The sequence below is a fragment of the Martes martes genome, assembly GCF_963455335.1.
Source record: "Martes martes genome assembly, chromosome: 6".
Classification (NCBI taxonomy): domain Eukaryota; kingdom Metazoa; phylum Chordata; class Mammalia; order Carnivora; family Mustelidae; genus Martes; species Martes martes.
The window spans coordinates 2,634,886-2,657,830 of NC_137893.1; the positions used below are offsets into that span (position 1 = coordinate 2,634,886).

General features: G+C 54.7%; 1 protein-coding gene across 1 annotated transcript in view; it reads left to right on the forward strand.

The window, feature by feature from the left end:
- The window catches only part of RPS6KA2 (ribosomal protein S6 kinase A2), a 147,185-nt gene that overhangs the window by 82,559 nt on the left and 41,681 nt on the right, over nucleotides 1-22,945 (forward strand). The window contains exons 4-10 of the mRNA XM_080807167.1: nucleotides 4,249-4,329; nucleotides 6,206-6,285; nucleotides 8,824-8,930; nucleotides 11,746-11,783; nucleotides 14,136-14,278; nucleotides 19,601-19,671; nucleotides 22,851-22,939. Of these exons, the coding sequence (XP_080663293.1) occupies nucleotides 4,249-4,329; nucleotides 6,206-6,285; nucleotides 8,824-8,930; nucleotides 11,746-11,783; nucleotides 14,136-14,278; nucleotides 19,601-19,671; nucleotides 22,851-22,939 (609 nt within the window). The remainder of the gene's footprint in view (nucleotides 1-4,248; nucleotides 4,330-6,205; nucleotides 6,286-8,823; nucleotides 8,931-11,745; nucleotides 11,784-14,135; nucleotides 14,279-19,600; nucleotides 19,672-22,850; nucleotides 22,940-22,945) is intronic.

The following is a 22,945-nucleotide window of genomic DNA, read 5'->3' on the forward strand; positions in this document are numbered from 1 at the left end:
ATTCCTCTTTGTTGTCATTAACATGGATTGATGTTTTTTTTTTTTTTAACACTTACCTCTTTAGTGGATCTGTTTTTGTGTAAAAGGTAGGGAGAAAATACGTATTTTTTTCCGCTATCACTGGACAGTTCCTTAGAAATTTAAATGTAAGATCTTTTTCTAATTTTTTTACTTGAGGCTTTCTAAGGCCTCTGGCTTCCATTACCAACACAGTATTCAGGTACGTGGCTAAGCGGGTTTCCTCAGGCCTAACAGATCTAAGACAATGATAAGATCAACCCTATTTAGAAGATTTTTAGATGCTCTGAGCTAGCGTTGAGAATTAAGCCTTGCGAGGCGGTGCTAGGTGGGCGTGGAACATGGAGACCCTTTCCTTAGCTACTCTGCTTCCCCGGATCTTGTTGGAGGACGGCAGGTGGGACAGAGACTTCTCCCAGAGGAGGACGGGGATAGGAGACTGCGGTCCCCTGGGCCCTGTCAGCCTGGCCTGCTCCGCTGAGATAAGGGACGCCCCCGGGAGGCCGACCGGAGGCAGCGACGAGCTCCTCTCTGTGAGGAGGCGGCCCAGGCCTGGGGCGCGGTGACATGTGTGGGTGCACACGGCGGGCAGCTTACAAGGGCTTCTGACTGCGTTAGGAGGGACAGTCCCATGGCCCCACGGTCACTCATGGGATGTGCCCGCAGCGGACGGCTCTGCCCTCCCCTCAGCGTCCCTCTTGCCTCTCCGGACCCTGTCCCGGCTGCCACACACACAGAGAGGCCTCCGGGGGCCCCCCTCACTGCCGTGTCCACACCGCGGCTCCCACGGGGACACTTCCTCACTGGGGACAGTCCACGGCTTTGCTTCCTTGGGCCACACAGAGAGGACGGACACACAGCGGACAGGGAGTGGGCAGGAGGAGAAGGAAGCCCGAGATCAGGTGGGGAGCGCCGGCCGTGTCCCGGGGTCGGTGTCTTCTCGCCTCACGAGGAGCCCGTGCTGTGCCTTTGGCACCCGCCCCTCTGCCGTCCCGCGGCCCGTCTTCTGTTTACACGGAAGAGAGAAAGGACACCGAGCAGAGCCTCGCTCCCGGGACGGCGACTCACAGATGGTGAAGGGGAAGGCAAGACGAGATCCTGCCCCAACCTCCTCACAGGCCCGCAGCGACCGCGACCCCGAGGAGAGCAGGACCTGAACCCGGGGCTCACGGCTCGGCCGTTCAAGGCTGCAGTCACGCCCGGCGACCGTCCTCACTCAGCGCGGTGCTCCACGCAGGTCCTGGGGCGACAGGCCCCCCTCGCGGCCCTTGCCCACAGCTCATTTCCAGCCGAGGCCGCTCTGGGCCTCCTTTGTGTCCCGAGGGTCCGTGTTCTCCTGGAGGCTGGAGTCTGTATCCAGCAGGGATGGCGCACCGTGGCCCCAGCAAGATGTGCCCCGGGAAAGGCTGTGGCACCACCCGGCCCGGCCTGGGCCTCCTTCTCTCTACAGCGAGCCTCGTCTGCTCTCCTGTGAACGCGGGGCTCGACGACGTGCTCCCTAAGGCCCGGGGAGCATGCGGTCCCACTGCACTGGTCCAGACAGGGGAGGACCCACTGTGTGTCACCCGGGCCGTGGACGATGGCAAGCCAGGTCCCCCCACCCCCTGCCTGGTGCTCTGGTGCTGGGAGTTGGGGGCTGTGGGGGCGTGGAGACAGCCGGGCTGTGCTGGTGCCACGGGGCGGCCTGCAGCTCTGCCCACAGCCCTCCCTGCTGACTCGCGGCTTCTGATACTGAGGGACACCGAGGCCACTGTGATCACCAGGGCCTGGCGTTGGTATGGGAGCAGACCAGACCAGTGGTGGACTGAGAGGAGGATCAGAGAAAGCCCCGGGCGTCCCCGGTCAAGCCCCCCCCCCAGTGAGCGCGAGCACGGGGTGTGCTGGGAGGATTCGCACGCTGCCCCCTCGTCCTCGTCCCTGTGACCTCGTGAGAGCGGCCTGCCCGCTGAGCGACAGAGCCAGGCTGCGCGCTCCAGGCCGCTGTCGCCGGCGGCTGCCCTGCCCCAGCAGGCAGACGAGGAGCACGTGGCCATGGCCCTGGAGCGAAGGGGGCCCCGGAGGCCTTGAATACCGGAAGCAAGAGTGAAGCATGAGCAGAGCAGAGGCAGGAGGCCGTCCCGTGACCAGGAGCCAGGGGACTTCTGTTTTCTCTAACTGTCCTGAAGTGCACACAGCAGCGTACGGACCGTTGTCCCGATTTGTAAGTGGCATTACACCCTTCGCGCCACTCTAGACCCCAAACTGTGCTCCACAAACAAGAGGTCTGTCCGCTGTCCCTGCGCCAGCCCCCTGCTCCCTCCCGTCCCCGTGTGTCTCCTGGAGTTTGACGGCTGGAAGGACCCCACATGACAGAGTCCTAGAGTCTTCGTTCCGCTGTGCCTGGCGGGTTTGGCTCTGTGTGGTGTGCTCAGGGCTCCTCCGGGCTGCGGCGCGCGTCGGAATTCTATTCCTGTTTAAGGAGGAGCAGGTCGCCACCATCCGGATGGAGCTCGCGTCGTGTATCTGCTCCTCGTTGGCAGATGCTCGGCTCGTTTCCTCCTTTGGCTGTTGTGAGCGATGCGGCTGGGAGCGCGGGCACCTGTGTGAGCGCCCGGCTTCTGTGCTTCGGGACGTAAGCCTAGGAGTGGAGTTGCCGGGTCGTGTAGCAGTCCTGGCTTTCCTGTTGGAGGGACAGGCACTTTGTTTTCCACATTGGACTGGCTCCTGTGCGAGGGTTCCAACTTCCCGCTCCGTCCTCCCCGGCGCTCGCCATTTCCCCCCCTTTTTTATTACAGTCATTCTTTGGGAACCATTTCTCCAATGAAAACTTTTAAAGTACATATCAAAAAGCCAAAATGTGGATAGATTAAATGCCTGGTCCGGTAAAGCAATACTTACACTGGTCACTTGTAGGACTCTGGGAGGAGATCTCCCTCCTTTCTCGTGGGATGGTACAAGGTCACTGCCCCTGGTGTATTGATGTGCTTACGGGAATCCTGGGGGTTATTCTTCTCAAGATGTGATCCTTGTTGGGTGTGTTTATTTTTGCCTCAAAACGAATGCTGTCTGTATTCCCAGATGGCTACAGTTTGGGCAATGTCAGCAGCAAAAAGAATTATAATGTAATTGATGGAAACATACTAATTTTTTTTAAAATCCCTAGTGCCTACTTGTCCTCAGGGACAGAGAGAAGCAAGTCTTCCTCTTGATTTCCAGTTCCATCAGAAATGAGAAGACTGCTGTTTTGTAGCCCTTAATGACCCAAGCCAGGGTCATTCATAAGCGTATGCTAACACTCTTGGATGGAGGGGTGGTAGGGCCTGTAGCTCACTCCATACTAAACAGCACCCTGCAGGTGACTTATTACTTACAAAGGGACCCGCAGGTCTTTATAGTAAGAGACTGATGACTTGTCACTTTAATCACTCCATCAAGTTTAGCGTCATCCAGAGAGGGTCCCGCGTCACGCACAGCCCGTCTACTCGATCTGAAGCGCACGGCCTCACCTCGGAGACGCTTGGTGATGTTTACCTCAGTCTTGTAAAGCCTCCAGACCTAACCTCAGTTTGTGGGAATAAAGAACTTAGAGCCGCCGGTTAACCACCAATTAGAAAAACCCAGAACATGGAACAATCTATAAGAAGCTGGCCTGGCCTGACCACAAAGTCCACAAAACATGAAAAAAACAAACAAAACAAAAAACTGTGGGATCACTCTAGTCTAGAATAAAGAAATATAACAACCGAAGGGAATGTGTGAACCGTGACAGGCTCCCACCTTGGGAAACCTAACAGCTGCCGATGACGATGTTGAACGTGGATTGGGTACTGGATGATGTTGTGGGACGATTGTCAATCTTCTTAGAGGTGACGGTCATGTCAGAGGTTCAGTAAGGGACTGTCCTTACTCCTAGGAAATGCTGCTTACAAACACAGCTAAGAGTCAAATGTCACAGTGTCCATGATTTCATGTCAGAGTTTTGGCTATGATGTGTCTAAGTGTGAAGACAGAGACACACAGAGACAGAGAAAGACCCAGAAGGAAAGCAAATGTGGCAGAGAGACGACAGGTGTTGACTCTAGGTGGACAATTTAAGGGCGATCATTATCCTACTATTTCAGCTTTTGTGTCTGCTTGAAAAGTGTTGTAACAAAACGTTGGGGGAGGTTATTTGTAGCTAATGTTTTATGTTCCGTGTACCCTAGAGCCCCATCCCTGCCTCTTGAAAGCCTTTGTTTTTCTGTTTTACAGTTCGGGACCGAGTGAGATCGAAGATGGAGAGAGACATTTTGGCAGAAGTGAATCACCCTTTCATTGTAAAGCTTCATTACGGTAAATAGAGTAAAACATAACCTACTTTGGAGAGGACCTAAGCAACCTCCCCCAAATCCAAGGAAAAGGAAATAGCACTAGGTCAGAAGGAGAGCACTTCCATCACAGGGCCCAGCCTGTGGGGTGAGGGGCTGCGCTCCCACCGCAGCCCGTCCTCTCGGAGGGAGCAAGATGCCCTGTTTTAACGAGAGACTAGAGTGGGGGGGCTATACTTTGCTACTAATTAAATTATCATCATTGATAAAGTAGTAAAAAATAATAATAATAAAAGGTGTCTTGGCCTAGATTGGGGTGAATCTGTGACATATTTTTGTATTGTTTTAGAAGAAAATGCTTTATGACCCAATAATTTCTTTATCAAGAATGGCATCAGCTTCGTATTTTAAGTGAATACTATGTTTCCAGCATTTTAAAGAGAGTAGCTCATTGAACCCTCAAAACTTTCTATCAGGGGAGGTTACTGTTTCTGTTTCCTAGAAGAGAAATGAGACACAATCAAATAATTGTGATTCTTGGTCACGTACCTGCGGCACCCCACAAACTCCTCAGTGTTTACTTTCTGTCATTACCCTCCTCGGGGAAGCAGTGAAATCTTCAAACTAAAAATAATGAATGAGGGGTGCCAGAGGGCATTAACACTTACTACCCTACCGAATAATTAATATGAGGGAAATACAGGAAAAAAAAAAAAAAACCTACCTTGTTGGTTTCAAAGGCACTGGGTGCGGGGGTTTGTCAGCGACATTGTCACAGATTGGAAGGAAGCAAATGTGTGAGCCATGCCCAGAGGTAGGACGGCAGAAGCTTCTCGCTCTTTGCTGGTCACCTCCTGATTACTCAGAAAACACTTCAGTCCCCCGTAGAACATGTGTGTCTTATCCTTTCAAAGCTGTAAGAGTGACGGTGCGTGTGAATTTCCTGAAAGGCCCAGTGGCCGCAGACAGGTGCCCAAGGTCTGTCTCAAAGCCACCCAGGGAGGCTGACCGCTCTCCTCCCATGGCCACCTGGCCACCGCGCAGCCACCGCTGTCAGATCCAGACCCCTGTTGCACTCCAATTGCTTGCCGGGGGGGTTCTCTGAAGAAGAACCGGGCCTCTTTCAAGGATTTCTAAATGTGTCTTCCATGTTGGCTCTGTGGTTGAGCAAAAGACACTTGCTCTCCCTCTGCCTGTCAAGCCCTAGGAGAGAGGGTAAAATCCATACTTTATACAGTTCTCACAAGGATTTTTTAGTTAGAGGTTATCTGTCTCTAAAACCCTAACACGTATCATGTTTCTAGTGTTTTCTTTTAGAAAGCCAGGCACTCCTGGCTAAATGGTGGGCAACATCAGAAGCACAAACAGTGGGCCCGTCATCACAGTTCAGACCCAAAACAGGGGCCCCATGTGCCATTATGCACGATGCCTGGGGCTGATAGTCACCGATGGCTCTGGGAGGGAAGGGACCAAATGATGGATTTCCTTGAGCTGGAGTTGTCTAGAATACGGCCCTACGGAGGGAAGGAGCCTTGCCCACACTTGGTCAGGGCCGTCGTCCAGCTCCTCGCCACAAAGCCGGTGGTGCCCAGAGCCTAGCATGGGTGGTGGCAGTAGCGAGAGCAGGTTGGAACCTGCAGATCCGTGCCTCCATGGATCTTCCATCCCCTCTGTGATTAAGAAGGAAGGGGATAGGGAAGGAGAGGAGAACAAAGAACGGGGGTGACCCTCTAGACTTCGTGAAAGTGGGGGACACGAACTCATTCCTGCCGACCCTTTCCCGGAGCTCTGCCCCAATAAGGGGCCCCCGCCCGGCTCCAGTCCTCTTTCTGGAACGTATGGCGCTGCAGCCCACTCGAGTTCCGGGCCCCCTGGGACACCAACCCTCCCTCCTTCCACAGCCTTTCAGACGGAAGGAAAGCTCTACCTGATCCTGGACTTCCTGCGGGGAGGGGACCTCTTCAGCCGGCTCTCCAAAGAGGTACACGGGGCAAGCTCAGGGGAGGTCTGTGTGTGGCGCACGTGCCATCAGTACGTGTGAGAGCATGTGCGAGGTCAGTGTGCGTGCCGAGTGTGTGGGAGTGTGTGTATGGTGTGCACACTGAGTGTGAGTATGTGTTGTCTGTGCTGTGGGGGTTCCATGGTGTGAACATGTGTGTGTGTGCATGAATGTGTGCATCTGTTTTAGAGAAGTTGCAACGTCGCACAGAGACGCGATCTGTTGTCCGTGAGAGATGGGGAGCAAACAGGTGCTTCCGGGAACCGGGAGCACCAACCCCCGCGCTGTGTGCACTGCCCCGTGGGGAGCAGACGAGAGCAGAGACGGGCTTATGGTAGCGGCTGGGGACACTGTTCCCCAGCATCTCACTCCCCGTCATGGGAAGGTGCTGTGAGCACGCTGCCCACACGTGCCGGGATGTGCTTCCAGAACGTCTAGTCGGGCCTCCCCACGGGAGAGGAGGTCTCCACGACCACTTCCAGCCTGGGGCTTGTCCTCGACCACAGTCCTGACGAGGAATTTTCCGGAATGTCACCCGGGGCATCAGGAAAGCTCTGGCCCCTAACTGACGTGAAGAGCTCAAAAGCCGGTCTTCTGCCTCAGACCACAACAGCACGGGGCTTAAGTGCCAGCGGCTCTGAGCGGTTCCTTCACACGGAACCACAGTGAGGAAGGGAGTGGCATGTCGGGACGGCACCTTGCCCAGGTGTCCCGTCCCTCCGGGGCCGCCTCACCCAGCACAGCCTGGTTTACTTGCCTGTGACCGTGTGTTCAAGCTGTCCTCTCCCCTTCTCTGGCCCTCCCACTGTTTGGCCAGGAGATCCTTCCATCCTGTGTGGACTCCAAAGTCAGCGACGGATCCAGGTGGAGCCAGAGGGGTCCCAGGGCCCACGGGCAGCTCTCTCCCCCTCTCCCCGGTTTTTAAGGGTCCCTCAGACAACGCACAAATGATATACTGGGGTCCTTGCAATACAGGCCGGGCCGGCAGATCCCCCTTGAACCAAGAGCCCTTCTGGAGCCAGTGTCTGGAGCCTGCTTTGCTCACATGTTCCCAAAGATGCAGATCTATCGGCCCCTGCCAGTCTCTCCCCGATAAGTATCGATTTCCCTTCCCCTCTCAGGCCACGTGGGCTTTGGTTTTGTCCAGCGTCTGACATGACCCACACTGTCATTGGGCTTCCTGACCAAAAGGCAACAGTAATTAGCAAAAAGCGCAGTAGGACCTCCCAAGGGGAACGTGCGTCTCCCATAACACCCGTTATCTCAGAATAAAGGTAAGTCGTCAAGCGTGGGCGCACCAGATGCTCGGAAGCAGCGTGGGAAAGTGTCCTCTTTCCGTCCTCTTCCAGAAGGGCCATCGGACCACACCCTGCCGTGTATTGGTCCCTGTACTGACGTCCTTCAGGGACGCACATGGCAGGGTCTTTCATTTCTGCACAGACACTCTTTGTCACTCGTATGTGGGGACAATCCTGAGATGTGCCCTAGGAACTCAATGAGTGGCAAAGCGCTCTGAGCATGGACCTGCAGACCAGCCGGGCTGGCTACAGGGACAGAAAAAGGCAGTCGAGAGAGGATGACCGCTCACAGAACCGGACTCACGTCAGCCCGTGGAACCGGACCCACGTCAGCCCGCGGAACCGGACCTGCGTCAGCCCACAGACTGTGTTAGCCAATTTCCCAGCCGGAAAGGCGCCTATTGAGCACAGGAGCTGGAACAGGAGGTTCCAGAGGCCAGAAGGGCATGGACGGTTGGCAGCTCCCCGAGGTGACCACCCAGGACCACGGGGCCACCGTGAGTCCCGGCCCCCATGGGAAGTGCCCCGTGTTCCGGCCGCGCCCGCCTGACCTAGTCGCCATCCAGCTCCCCGAACGGCCTTTATGCTAACTCTGTGCGCCCCAGGCAGCCAGCCGAGTCCACAGTGGTTCCTCCTGTGTCTGCGTGCAGAGAGGGGATCCAGGAGTCACATCCGTGACACCGATTTCTCACGGTGGATGGAAAACTGGCTTGTGACAGCAACGGGGCTTTCTAGTACGGTGACTTTAAATATTACCAAGCACAGGAGGTGTGGAAACGTCCCCCAGACGATGGCTCTGAGGGGTGCTGGGCACCTGGCCTGGTGTGTGCATCCGCTCGCCTGATCCAGGATGCTGGCTCGGGGACCCTGCCACCCACGGGTCCCTCTCAGCCGCTCATGTTAAAATCTCAACCCAGAAATACAGCCCAGAGCTCCATGATGCCTGGGACGGGAGGAGGAGGAGGAGGAGACTGAGTGCCCCACTTACGGGCTAATCAACCATCTTTGCAGGGAACGGCTCTTCTGCCTTCCCTGATCCCCAGACTGGAAAGAGGTCCTGTTTCCTCCGTCAGAGCCGCAGGGCAGGGTGGGGAACCCATGAGCTTCCGCAGAGCAGAACCCAGTCCGGTCACTTGGCGGGTGACTCTGATGTTCTCTGGCGGAGATCTTCAGAACAGACCAGCCCCAGAATAAGCCCAATGACCGTGTTCTGTCTTCCTAGGTGATGTTCACCGAGGAGGATGTCAAGTTCTACCTGGCTGAGCTGGCCTTGGCCTTGGACCATCTCCACGGCCTGGGGATCATCTACAGAGACCTGAAGCCTGAGAAGTAAGTGAGGACGTGGGAGGACGCCCCTCCACACCCCCCTTCCTGCTGCCCCTGTCGGGAGCCGCTGCCCTCTTGTCTGACTCCCACGTGGGGGGTACACAGCAGGGAGTAGGCTGGGGCCCTCCTCCTGCGGGCACCCCGGCGAGGGTTCCGCCTGCTCGCCTCGACACGGTGCCCAGACAGGTGTGGCTGATGCAGATCGGTACAGCCCTTCCCAGCAGCGTCTCTCACCTGATCCTCGTAACAACGCTCTGGGGCAGGCCAGGCCCCTGTCCCTGCTGTGCGGGGAAGGCCGGGCAGGCCGGGGCACCCCCCCCCCGACTCCTCCTGCTGTGGGGAAGCCTCAGGCGTGACCACCTCGACGCCGGTTTGTCTCTTCCGCCCTGGTCCCTTCTGTGCCATCCGTCCGCAGAGCCTAGAAGCCCTCCCAAGACTCCCACGGGCCATCTCTGGTGGCCGTCAGACAAGCAGTGGGACTGGTGGACACTATGTTGGGTTCAGTAGGACTGACTGACCGTAGTCCCGAAGGTGAAGTCGCTGATTTTCTCACTCGGGACCCACTGCCCCGTGAGACCATTCGATTCCACCCACTAAGGCCGAGGTCCGCGACTGCCCCTGGTAGAGCCTGGTGGGACGTCAGCTTTGGGCCCACAGCAGCCCGTACCCTCAGGCCGACTCGTCACCGAGGGCTCAGAAAGTGGGCTTGCAGCCCAAGCCCCACAGCCCTTCCTCTTTCGTGGGCGCTGCGCTGAGGAAAAGACACCTGTCCCGGCTGCCATGTTGGCCGGATGTGGTGGTCGCTTACGGGAAGCGTCTGGGCAGCGTGTGTCCACACGGGATGCGGAGCACGTTCGTCCCACACCAGCGGGACGCTCACATCCCTCGGGGCTTTGATAGACGACCCACAGCAGTTCGCTGTAGTCGAACATCACTGGCCGCGCACATCCATCAATGTCCCGATAATTGCGCAAGACCCTATGTTCAGCGTCCCCGCGGGGAGGACATTAGCCTGTCAGGTGCCGTTGCTTCCCCCGGCGAGCGGTCGCGGGAGGCGGATCTCAGAGCTCTGAGCCCCGGGCTCCCGGGAGGTGTGCTCCCTGCTTTGCTCTCTCTTTAAAGGTCAGAGGGATCTTTACAGTTAAAGATAGTAAGGTTTCATCACAGACTTGGAGAAAGAAGATTTTGTTGTCAAATAGAATTAGCAGGGATTCATCTTGAAAGCTGCTCGTTTCTGGGCAAAGATTAAGTCAAACTGAAAAGCAAAGATGAAAACATTCACCTCTTTCTTGACAAATTGTCATCTTAATGATGTGCTCTAACAGTTTCCTTCACGTTTCAATAAAATAGTAGGTCTCTCTCTCTCTCTCTTTTTGATCCCATGGCAGATTTTTTTAATTGTGCTAAGAAAAACAGTAGAAAATTAGCACTTTTTTAAAAAAGAATATTGCTTCTTCTTCTTTTTTATTTTTTTAAGATTTTATTCATTTATTTGACAGAGAGATCACAGGTAGGCAGAGAGATGGGAGGGGCAGACTCCCCACTGAGCAGTGAGCCCGATGCGGGCCTCGATCCCAGGACCCTGAGATCATGACCTGAACTGAAGGCAGAGGCCCAACCTACTGAGCCACACAGGCACCCCTTGAAAATTAGCACCTTGACCCTTCGTGGGTATGTGGTTCTGGGGCCTTACACACACTCATGTCACCGTGCGTCCACCAGTGCTGCCCATTTTCCAAACTCTTTGCATCTTGCAAAACTGAAACTCTGTCTCTGTGAGACGCTCATGCCCCCTGAACCTCCCCCCCCGGCCCCTGGCACCCTTGACGTTCTGCCTCTGTGGATCTGACCGCGCTAGGTCCACCATCTAAGTGGAATATATGTTTCCTCTGTTGTGCGTGGCTCACGGCACTCAGCACCTTGTCCTCAGGTCCATCCGCGTGCTCACGCGTCAGCACGTCACTACTCTCCCTGTTTAAGGCGGCCCATATGAGTCCTTGAGGCCTTGCTGTGGTTTCTCTCCACTTCCTCGTCTCTTTAAGGCTGGACTGGAACCCCCAGGAGCTGATGGGACAGGATTTAATTAGAGCAAAAATAAAGAAATGGAAGTCTAGGAGCCCTGGGCACCCTGAGGGCTGACAGCCAGGAGGAACGTCTTCCCCAGGTGCTGGCCTGTGTCTCCTGCTCTGCCCTGCAGTGAGGGGCGCCCTCCCATAGGAGAGCTAGGAAGAGCAGGGCCGACACGCCCGGTAGGCTGATGCTCTCGGTGTCAGACGCCGGTGGGACAAACGCTTGCACCTATGACAAGGTGAAGCCCGCAGAGCGCCAAGCCTCCTTGATGTGGAGGCCCCGGGTAGCATAGGCTTCCCGGCAGACCTTGCATCGGTCCCGAGAGGCAGGGTGGGGCTCACAGAGAGGTGGTGGGAAGAAAGAGCAGGCCCCTGGCCGGTGAGGGCCTGCCTGGATGAGGAAAAATTCCAGAGGCTCCAGATCCCCATAGGCCGAGGCCATCCTGGACCCTCTCAATCATGTTCCTCACGCAGGACGGTCTGAAGGGTTCCTGAACCTTCCTGTAGGCTAAAGAAGGTCTTGAACCTGTAGATCCCCGTTTTTGCCTCGTTAACCCCAAACACCATGGATCTGAATCCACTCGTGACCCAGCAGAAGCTGCTGTAAATCCCAAAGCCCGCGTCTGCACGTGGCTGGCAACCCTGTGTAGGGACTGCTCCCCAACCTGGCCTGCTGTGCCCCAGGTCAGCCCCCCACCTCCACTGACCAGGCCTCTTATAAAGCATCTGTTTTCTCCCCTGTCTTTCAGCATCCTGCTGGACGAAGAAGGACACGTTAAGATCACAGGTTCGTAAAACACAGCAGTATCCCGGGGACCTCACCGAGGCCCTGCTGAATGTGGGGGCAGCTCAGAGTCCAAGCCCTCGTAGCACCAGCACGTGCCGACCGCTGAAGGTTCATAGAGCTCAGTTACGTAACGTTGGTGCGAGTCCTCACAGCCTCTAGAAATGCTCAGACTTTGCAGGTTCCCTGCCATTCCTCCCTCCTGACCAAAGAGCCTTCCCCGCACACTCTCACCCGACTGTTCCGTTCAAGAGTGATGACGCACAGTGCCGGTGTCAGGGCAAATACCAGTGCTGTCCCCATAGCACGTCCCGACACTATGGCCCCTTCCTGGCTCCGGGTCCCTCATGGGAATTCATGTGGGAACCTGCCTTCCTCCGCAAACCTCACACCCCTCCCGTTGCCCCCAAATTAGATCGATGTGGAAACACACACCCCAGCTCCAGGACACCCACCGTATTCACTCCCTCTTGCGGCTGTCACCACCGCCGCACACTGGGCGGCTCAGCAACGCACCTTCTCCGTCTTATCGTTCTGGAGGCTCCAGAGAGCCCGTTCCGCTGCCTTCTCCAGCTCGCGGCCCCGTCCTCCCTGCGCAGCCAGCGGCACAGCATTCCCGAATCTCTGTGACTCGGCCCCCAAATCCCCATGAGGGCCCTTGTGTCGCTGGGCCCACCTGGATAATCCAGGATAATCACCCCATCTCAAGATCCTTGGCCCATCCCTCCTGCAGGACCCCTTTGACCGGTGGGGTGACCTGCTCACACGCTCTGGGGCTTTGGGTGTGGGCGTCTCTGGGGGCCGTTCCCCCACCAGCTGCCGTGCTGACCGTCTTCTGCCTCTTGTCCCTACACACCCACTCCTGCCTGTCCCCCAGTTGGCCGTTCCTGCACTAACACTCTCCTCTCCTCCCCTGGAAGCTTGTCCCTGCCTCAGGGCGCCTGGTCAACCCCTGTTCTTTCCTCAAAGCTTCCCTCAGAACTTCTGCCAGAGACCTCGTCTTCCCTGCTCTGTGGCCCCCTGCGGTCGCGCTGCCCGTCTCTTGCTGGCCCGCCTCCCACCACACCCTGTCTTCTCCAGGGTGGGCTTACCCCATCTTCGTGGATCCCCAGGGCTTGGCGGGGTGCGTCATAACTGGCAATAAATACCGACTACGTATTTTTTACGTGCCTCTCAATGCTCAAAGTTCGGTTTGTAAAAGTCCTCATGAGCTTACACGCCAGATCCTGATTATGCCTTTCAGAGAGCCCTGAGCCCACCTGGCCTCTGATGTCATGCCGTCGGGGTCACGGGGCATGTGGTGGAGATTTAAGATTTTGTTAATGCTGCAGAAGTTCTCTGCCAGATGAGGAACTGAACGTGTCCGGTAGAAGTCACCCTTGTGCCTCGGAGCTGGGATGCGTATATGGAGCTACCGTGTCCAATTTACTGATAATATGATTGCGTTTGGGCTTTCTCTGGTTCAGTAATCATGGATTCTGCTGTTATTATGACTATTATCAATCATCATGTGGTAATTTGCCATCTGGGCCAGGCAGAGATGACAAGCAGCCACCCCCAGACTCTGATGTGCAGAGCCAGCCCCTCACGCTGCGAATGAGCAGACACACCCACGGGTGTCACGTCCTCACCCAGCACTGGCCTCGCGCCACCCCGACGAGGTCCTGGAAGGGGCGGGTGGATATCATCCTTCCTCCCAAACAAGCGGAAACTGAGGGCGCCCGCCCCTTAGCAGCAATGTGTTCCCTGTGCCCTTCACCCGCCAAGTGTGTGGACACACGAGCTCTGGAAGAAGCTGGGACGTGCTGAGGGTTTCTCGGGGAAGGAGAGGGATGCGCTCGCTGCGCGCCCAAGCAGATACCCCGCGGTCCTTACCAGACTCACAGGTCCTCCCTCCCTGCGTCACCGCCAGGGACTTCCTTCCCCAGTAGCCTGAAACTCCCTTCCAGCCCCTTCCTTCAGAGCGACCCCTTCCCTCCCAGCCCATCCCAGCAGCTCCAGCCAGCGGCCTCCCCCCACCCCCGCCCACTGGCCCTCAGCACCTGCACGCCCGGGGCCACCTGCTGCGCCTCTGAAACAGCGGGGCTCCTGGGACTTCGTGTCGGTCTCTGCAAAATGCAGTTTCCTGATGCCGTTACCAGGTGCCCCGGGCTTTGCCGATTCCCGAAAGACCTTGAGTCGGGGAACATACCCGTGGGGGCGCGAGGACGCCTGCATCCGAGGAGGGTGCGGTGGCCGGGACAGAGCGGGTGGAAGTGACGCCGGGAACCCGGAGGCTCGCGGCTTGGGCGTCCGCGTGGAAACAGTCCCGGTGCTGCCCGACTCAGGCAGTGCTCTGTGCTCCCTCACTTTCAGACTTCGGGCTGAGCAAGGAGGCCATCGACCACGACAAGAGAGCCTACTCGTTCTGCGGGACGATAGAGTACATGGCGCCCGAGGTGGTGAACCGGCGGGGACACACGCAGAGCGCCGACTGGTGGTCCTTCGGCGTGCTCATGGTAATGGGCCTCCCCGGTCCGAGGCAGCATCCCTTGTCACTGCTCCGCAGAGCACAGTCCCGTCCCCAGGGTGGCTCAGAGGTCTGGGAAGGAGCGGGGGAAACGGTGCCTGACATGCGCACAGGCGGCGTGTCCCGGTGTGACCCACGGCCAGGGAGGCCACCGTTCCTGCAGCCTCCTCCCCGGCCCCCCGAAATTCCCGCCCCTGGGAAGCAGAACTGTGGTGCAGGTAAGGACGCACGTGGATTGCGAGTCAGAACCTCTTTACACTGGACGTTTTTACAGGCTGAGCACGAAGGTTGTAAGGGATGCGGGGATTTTCATATTAGAGACATTTTTCTCATGTCAAACACAAAATCCTCCTACTTGGTTACAAAAATTAACATGAGCCAAATACACATGGAGTGAGACATTTTTACATCTACATCGAGAAACTTGAATTTGCTTTAGTCGTGCATGTTCACAGCACAGACCCAGACACCGCCTAGCCCGGGGGACTCTGTGGTAATAGAAGTAGTGTTGGCTCCCTGTCCCTGTCCCAGGCGGTCCCTCCTCTCCCTTCCTCCTACCCTGTCCCTCCCCCCATCCTCCCAGCCGGCACTGTGCCCCTGGCCCTCCGTGCTCCCCATGCCCTCCGTCCAGACCAGACTCCTGACGCTGGGAGGGTCACTCAGCTGGCGTGAGGCCGGGCCCTGTGCATCCCCAGCCCAGCTCCCCTGTGTCCCGAGCCCAGCTCCCGTGGTCCAGGCCCCCTGCCTTGCCACCACACCACCGGCCTGACTTCCTGGGTGCAACCCCCGGGACCATGTCTGGAGGTGGGATTCAGAGGCGAACCCTAGCTTGGTTCTATCTTGTGTCTTCTTGGCACTCTGACCCGTTGCTCTTATCAGTCCGTCATCTTCTGTCGTCATCATCTCGGAGCGTCTCCCCAGCACAGGCATCCCCATGACCTTCCGCAAGGACTCCCATCACAGACAACACTGCCCAGGCTCAGTGAGCTCCGTGCCCCGTGGGGGCGACACGGCTGTGGGCTCCCCAGCCTACCCTCCACCTGGGTCCCTGCCCTTCCTTGTCCCAAAGCCACAGGAATGCTCTGGGCTTTGGGGAATATCCCACAGAGGTTGGTTCTTGGCTTTTCTAAGGGAGACCTGGTTCCAGTTACGGTGTGGCATCGTTGACACCCCAGGGACTGTGGGTGCTGGGCGTTTCTTACTGAACTGGTGGCATCATTTTTGTCGAAAGAACCCCGCAGTCGGCGCGTCACAGCAGCTAGGGGAGCACACGGCGCAGGTCCCAGCCCTGGGGTTTCCCTCGGCGGCAGGAAGCGGGAGGAAGTCTCGCGGCGCTCAGAGTTTGTAAGGCGCATTCGCGTTTCATCTGAACCAAAAAAATCTCAACATTACGTGAAGAGACCGTTCTCTCCGATTCTAGAAGTGGAAATAAGGCTCTTCAGTGATGGGTTTAAGATCACATCATGGTTCTACAGCCACATCTTCATTTCGTCCTGGCCACCAAGCCCTTTGGCCCCAAGGGGCACAAACTTGCAGCCAGATGTCAGGATTCCTGCGTTCGGCACCTCCCGGACAACACCAGGAATGACTTCCAAATTGCCATTTGCAATGGAAGTTTGGGTCTAGTGTGGCCTTTCGTGTCGTGTCTGAGCTTGGCTCCAGAGAGAGGTCTGCTGAGGGCATGTTGTGTTTACCAGGTGCCCTCCGCTGGCTTTGTTAAAGGCGGGGAGAGCCATGGAGGGAGCAGCCCGACGTACGAGCTTCACGCTGGAGGGGCCGCTGCCCATCCCGTGTGTTTCTCCACTGAGGAACTACACCCGTGTCCTCTGATGATCCCCAAGTGCCCTCCAGAGAGATCGTATGAAGACGCCTACATTGATGGGGGAGATCCTCGTCCTTGAACAAAATCGAATGTCTGAAGTTAGGTACTTGTAACTGCACAAGAACGTAAGCCCGAGTGGTGGTCTCCGTGGCCACGGCAGGACGCTAGCGTCTCCACACTGGTCTGGAGCGCAGCCTTTAGGAGGACGTTGGGGCTGCATTCCGCGTCTGCTTTGGAAGCCTCTCCTGGCTGCTGCGGTGTCACACGTGACAGCACCTGGGCTGCTTCTCCCGTTCTCCGGCACCGGACGTGTTGGATGTCCACCGCAGCCGTCTGTGCGGATCGTCCGTACGCGGCTGCACACCTAGAGCTGGTTCGGAGCTGCCGTCTCCAGCAGCCCCATTTTCAGATTTAGATGCAGCTTGCTCTTGAGTTCGTGTTTGAGACTGTCGGTCAGCCGAATGAACTCAAACTGTCGGCTCCCTCCTCTCTTACAGAGAAGCTTCTCAGTCTGCGGCTCCCGGCACCATCTGAGCTCCTCTGTGTCGGGGCCCCAGGTCTGGCCCCTCTCTTCAGGTTCGTGGGATCCCTGTAGACAGGGTTTCAACCCCAGCGCTGTTGAGGTTTGGAGCTGGACGGTTCTTTGGGTGGAGGCTGTCCTATGCATTGTAGGGTGGGAAGTGGCATCCCTTCCTCCGCTCTGGCACCAGCCCCTCCAGTCCTGACCCCCAGAACTGTGTCCAGACGTCGGAAAGTTTCCCCTGGTGGACAGAGACGCTCCCAGTGGAGAACCACTGCTTTAGATTCACCAAAACATTTATCTTCCTGGAAACCCCATACCCACTCACAGGCAAGCTATCCCCGTCTCTTCGGGCTCCCTCCGTGCACTTCAGCGCCCTTGGAGGGGACGTGTGAATGCATCCCCTGGGGCAGCCCCAGCTCCTGGGCTGGAGCGTGAGACCCCACGGCAAGCCGTGGTGTATATTCGTTTGCCCGGGCAACCTTGGCAGTCTCAGTGCCGTCCAGCGCCAGACCGAAACTCTTACTATGTATAATGTCCCAGGAAAACTCACCAGAAGTGCCCTGATTTACTGATGTAGTTAAATACTGAGAAGTTTCTTGTTGAGAAGAGTAATACTGAAATGATGTCCTTTGTCCTCGTGGGATGGGGAGGGAACCCTTCAAGGGGCTGGAAGCGAAGCCAACGCAGAGAGACACGTGTGGGCTGAGAAGATACATGGCTTCCCCATCATCACTGGCACCGTCCTCATCTTCGTTACCAACTCGCACTATATGCCGCTGTGTTGGGTGGTCACAAAGGGTCCAGGATTTCCCACTGTGCTGCGTGGGGAAGGACGACGTAGCGGCAGGTGGGCAGGCTGGACGGAGAGAAACACAAGGCATGGGCTCCTGGGCGCCGTAGTCCAAGCTGAGAAGCAATCCGTGGGCAAATGTGTGCAAGTTGCCGGTTGAGTCGTAGTAAATAGTTACCCGATGCGCAGACTTTAGGACGGGCTCCGTTTTTGTAGCACTGAGTAATCGCTTCCTTGTTTCACGTGGCCTAAAAGGCATGTCGTTGAAACGGAATTTCATTCATGGTAGACTCAAGGAAGAAAGGACAGCGGGAGAAGAGGATAGACCCAAAATAGGAAGAGAATGTTCTTTGCTAATACGTTTCTATTTTAAGAGGTATTTTAATTTCTGGGATCAACGTGCAAGCTTTCATCCTGTTTTCGGGACGAGCCTTTCAGTTTAGTCATGTTTGTCTACTTTCCCATTCTCTCTGGGACTCTCTCGCTCCCAGTTTTTATGACTTACATCTTGACCCATCGCCCGCAGTCTGTTCTGTGCACCCTCATCGAACGAGTGAGCCCAGGACAGACACACAGCAAGCAGGAACCTTTAAATTTCTTTTAAAATGTTACTTTCCCAAAGCAAACCAAGAGGATTCGTAAAGCCTTAACCGCATGCATTTCTTTAATTTGTGATTTCACTCCTGGTGGCGCATCACAAGGACAGCTCCAAATCTTAGGAAAGCTTTTATGTACCTTCCAGCCTTCCTTACAATAGCAGGAAATTGGAAGCGCTGTAAGTGTCCAGCAACAGATAAATGTATTTTGGCACATCCACATATAAAGGAATATGATGAAGACTTTATAATCAGCATGGGAAGTTTTTATCTTATTCTGTGAAAGGTAAGTATATAAAACAGTGTTAAAAAAAAAACAAACAGTTTCAAGAAAGTACTAGAAGGAAATAACGTGTTAATTGTGGCTTTCTTTGAGTCAGGGGATTCCGGGTTATGGTTCTGGTCTTTCTACTTTGATGTGTTTCCCAAGATTTTCATAATGCAGAGGAAAAATACTATAGAATAAATTTTAAAGGGACAGAGAGATGCCGTCAAAATCAAAAGTAGGACAAATGTAGTAAGATCCTACAAATTCCTGCTCTGAGGCTGTTCTCTTATATGTCGACCTTTGAACGACACGGGGATGAGGGGTGCTGACCCCTGAAGGTCGTCAAAAATCCACGTATAACTTTTGACTCCCCTCAAAATTAACTAACAATAGCCTGGTGTTGGCCAGAAGTCTTACAATAACATAAACAGTAGATTAATCCACATTTTGTACATTATATGTATCACATGCTGTATTCTGACTATACGTAAGCTTGAGAAGAGACAGTGTTATTAGGAAAATCGTAAGAGCAAATATATTTACAGTATAGGACCGCATTTAGCAGAAAGAGACCCATGTGGGTATCTCACAGCTGTGCTGTTGGCACCTGTGTCGTTCATGGCTCAACAGTAATTTGGAATGACGCAAAGACACAGCTGGGGACCGAGGCTGTGGCCCGATTCAGTTAGATTCGGTGCCCTGTGTCCAGGACGGGGTTTGGTGGTGCTGCTGCCCACGTCCCTTCTTTCGGAAGGGGTCAGCCGTGCACTGGTCGTCAGGGATTTTGTGTGAGAGAGAAGTCTTGCTTGGGGAAGGCTGACCCTCGGTCCCATCTTTATCACGGAGCCCATCCTGCCCAAGGTCCACTTACTGTTTTCAGTGCATGGCAGCCGGTATCGGAGATGTTTTTGGTGCCATCGTGTTTTCACCAGATGTTCCAAACAGACTGAAGTCATTCTGCCCTGGTCCCCTCAACAGCACCCACCAGAGGAGGACGGGGTCCTCCACCAACCCCGCAGAAGCTGCCCAGCCCAACCCCCATCCCTTCACACCCCCTCTGTCTCCGCGGCACTCAGCCCCTCCCCCACTGCAGTCTCATCACTCCTGGCGTTTACCGCCCGTCCGCCTCCCCACTGAACTCGAGGCCGTTGTGCTCGCTCATGGACACCACGTGTGTCGGCCAGCACCTCGGCTTAGCGCGTCGGGGTTGGGAACGGGTCAGTGAACTTGGTTGCATTTTGCCATCTGGGCTCTCTGCTGCTCCACCGGGCAGTCCGGACCCTCACTGCCCCCGTTCTGTGTTGCTCTGCAGTTCGAGATGCTCACGGGATCGCTGCCGTTCCAGGGGAAGGACAGGAAGGAGACCATGGCCCTCATCCTCAAGTGAGTACGAGACACCTACCCTGGGAGATCCGTCCAGTACTCGTTTGCGGCTTCTGGTATCAGGAGCTTCCGTGTTGCAAACCCCGGTCGTCGAGTGGGCGTTAGCAGTCGCCGTAAGGAGCCTTCTCGGCGTTTTCGTTCCAGCGGACAGAGTGGATGGGATTGCTGAGGGGTCCTGATGACGTCTTCCGCCACAGAGAACCTTTTCCGTCAGTGAAAACTGCTTACGTTGTCCAGTGACAGGGGTTTCAGGTGTGGTGATCCGTGACCTTAACACACGAAGTACAGACTCAGGGGGACAGAAGGAAGAGGGGCTCCAGAGAGAATGCGGGGGGGGTCCTCCTTCTTTTCTGCCTCTTGATCCCCTTTGTGCAGGTACCCAAGCTCTCCCGCCTGACGTTGGCAGGAATCACGTTGCCCGTGTAACAGAATACAAACACGTTTTCTGTTCAGTTCTCAGGAAGGATCATGTACCATGAAATGCATTTTGCTCTTAGGATTCTAGAAAAAAGCCTAAACCCAGTGCTGGTCTCGCTATAACCCCTCAGATGTGAGCAGGCTCCATCTAAGCGTGACGTCGGAGGGAGAGATCTGGGAGGACGAAACAGGAGCGTAGTGGGAGTAGGGCTGCAGCTGGGGAACGGGGACACCCCAGCTCCAGATCGAGGTCCCCCTGCTGTGCGAGGATGTGGACTCCTGCCCCGGAAGGACACACCGTAAAGCTACTGGTCCTCACAGCCAGCTCTCGCAGACGCTGCCGATGGACTTTTGTGAAAGCAAGAGGCACTTAGTTTTTATAGGTCACCCCATTGTTTAAACGGAAGGAGAGAAGTTAGTGCAGGAACCCCACGGAGAGGATTTGATCGGTGTCTTCCGGTATCACGTGACCTTTGTTGGACCGACATGTATTTGGCTGCAGTCTGTTATCTGGTGTTGGTTATCTCTGTTTCTCTTAATGTTAGGGGGGAACAAGATCTTTACTTTTTCTAAGAGTAGAATAATTCCCTGCAGCGAATCCTAGGTGTGGACTCCTGACTGTCTCTTTCCCCTTGGGAGCTGCTGAGCGCTTCTGAGCGGGCAGCATGTGGTCCCAGGGGTCCTAAAGCATGATCTGAGGATCCCCAGGGGTCTGAGGCCCTGCTGAGGCCTGCAGGCTCCTCCTGGGGCCGCTTCCACGGCTCGGCCACTGTAGGTGATGCCGCCGTAAGTGCAGGGTGCATCTATCCCTTGAGTCAGTGTTTTTGTATTCTTTGTACGCAGTGACACCTCGTAGTGTCATTGCTGGATCGTAGGGCAGTTCTATTTTTACCTTCCTGAGGAACCTCCACACGTTTTCTAATGTGGCTGCCCCAGCTTGCAGTCTCAGTAGGGCAAGAAGGTTCCCCTTTCTGCACATCCTCCACATCCTTGCCCACTTGTTGTTTCTTCTGTTGGGGGTTTTAGTCTTTCTGACAGTGTGCGGTGACATCTCACTGTAGCTTCGGTTTCATTTCCCTGATGATGAGTGATGTGGAGCATCTTTTCATGTGTCTGTCCACCATCCAGTTTTTTCTTTTCTTTTTTTTTTTTTAAGATTTTATTTATTTATTTGACAGTCAGAAATCACAAGTAGGCAGAGAGAGAGAGAGAGAAGGAAGCAGGCTCCCTGCTGAGCAGAGAGCCCGACATGGGGCTCGATCCCAAGACCCTGGGATCATGACCTGAGCCGAAGGCAGAGGCTTTAACCCGCTGAGCCACCCAGGCGCCCCTCACCATCCAGTTTTTTCTTTGAAGAATATCTATTCAAGTCTTCTGCCCATTTTTTTTAATTGTCTTATTTGTCTGGGGTATGTTCAGTTGTATCTGTTCTTTATGTATTTTGGGTACTAACCCTTTTTCAGATGCATCGGTTGAAGACGTCTTCTCCCATTCCGTAGTTTGCCTTTTAGCTTTGTTGGTTCTTTCCTTCGCTGTGCAGAAGATTTTTGTTTTGAGACAGTCCCGATAGTTTATTTTTCCTTTTATTTCCCTTGCCTTAAGAGACACATCTCCTAAGGCAATGTTGCGAGGGCCAATGTCAGACTTACTGCCTGCACTCTCTTCAAGGATTTTTTATGGTTTCAGGTCTCATATTTAGGTCTTTCATCCATTTTGAGTTTATTTTTGTGTGTGGTGTAAGAAAATGGTCCAGTTTCATTCTTCTGCATGGTGCTGTCCGGTTTTCCCAATACCATGTGTTGAAGAGATGGTCTTTTTCCCGTTGGCTATTCTGTCCTGCCTTGTCAAAGATTAATTGACCATATAATTGTGGGTTTATTTCTGAGCTTTCTAGTTTGTTCCATTGAGCTAAGTGTCAATTTTTGTGCCAGTACCATACTGTTTAGATGACTACAGCTTTGTAATATAACTTGAAATCTGGAATTGTGATGCCTCCAGATTTGTTCTTCTTTTTTGAGATTGTTTTGGCAATTTGAGGTCTTTTGTGGTTCCACACAAATTTTAGGGGTTTTGTTCTAGTTCTGTGAAGTCCCAGATTTTTCTTCACGGTATTGCAACAGATTGAACACAAAGACAGATAAAAGGATCTGGCTGTCAGGCACCTGGTGGCTCAGTTGGTTGATTGGTAAATTCTTTGGTTTCAGCTCAGGTCATGATCTCAGGGTCCTGGGATCAAGTCCCCATCGGGCTCTGCACTTAGTGCTGAATCTGCCAAAGCTTCTCCCTCCCTCTGCCCCTTCCCACCCCCCTGCACACACATGCTCTCTCTCTCTCTCTCTCTCTCTCTAAAATAAGTCAATCTTAAAAAAAAAAAATGTATCTGGCTGTCATTTAACCCAGAAGAGATTCCCGAAATGTAAACAATAACACTCTTCTAGCCAAAGCCTTTGTTGTTATTTGAGAAAACATAATTCAGTTCCATTAAAAATGTTACTTATGTTAATGGGATTTTTATTGTTTATTTTTAATGTTTTTATTATTAAGTGAATTATTAAATAGCTGCTATACAAATTTCTCCCATAGAACCCACATAAACAGAAGCTCTTTGATGCTCTCCGTGACTTCTAAAGTGTGAAGGAGCCCTAAGACCAAGAGTCTGGGCGCTGCTGCTCTGGATGTTGATGCGGACCGAGCAGGACCCCAGAGTGCTCGAGAAAACTCTGGTCATCCTTCCCATCCCAAACTCCAACTCTGTTTTGCAGAGCCAAGCTGGGCATGCCGCAGTTCCTCAGCATGGAGGCCCAGAGTCTGCTGAGAGCTCTCTTCAAGCGGAACCCATGCAACCGACTGGGTGAGA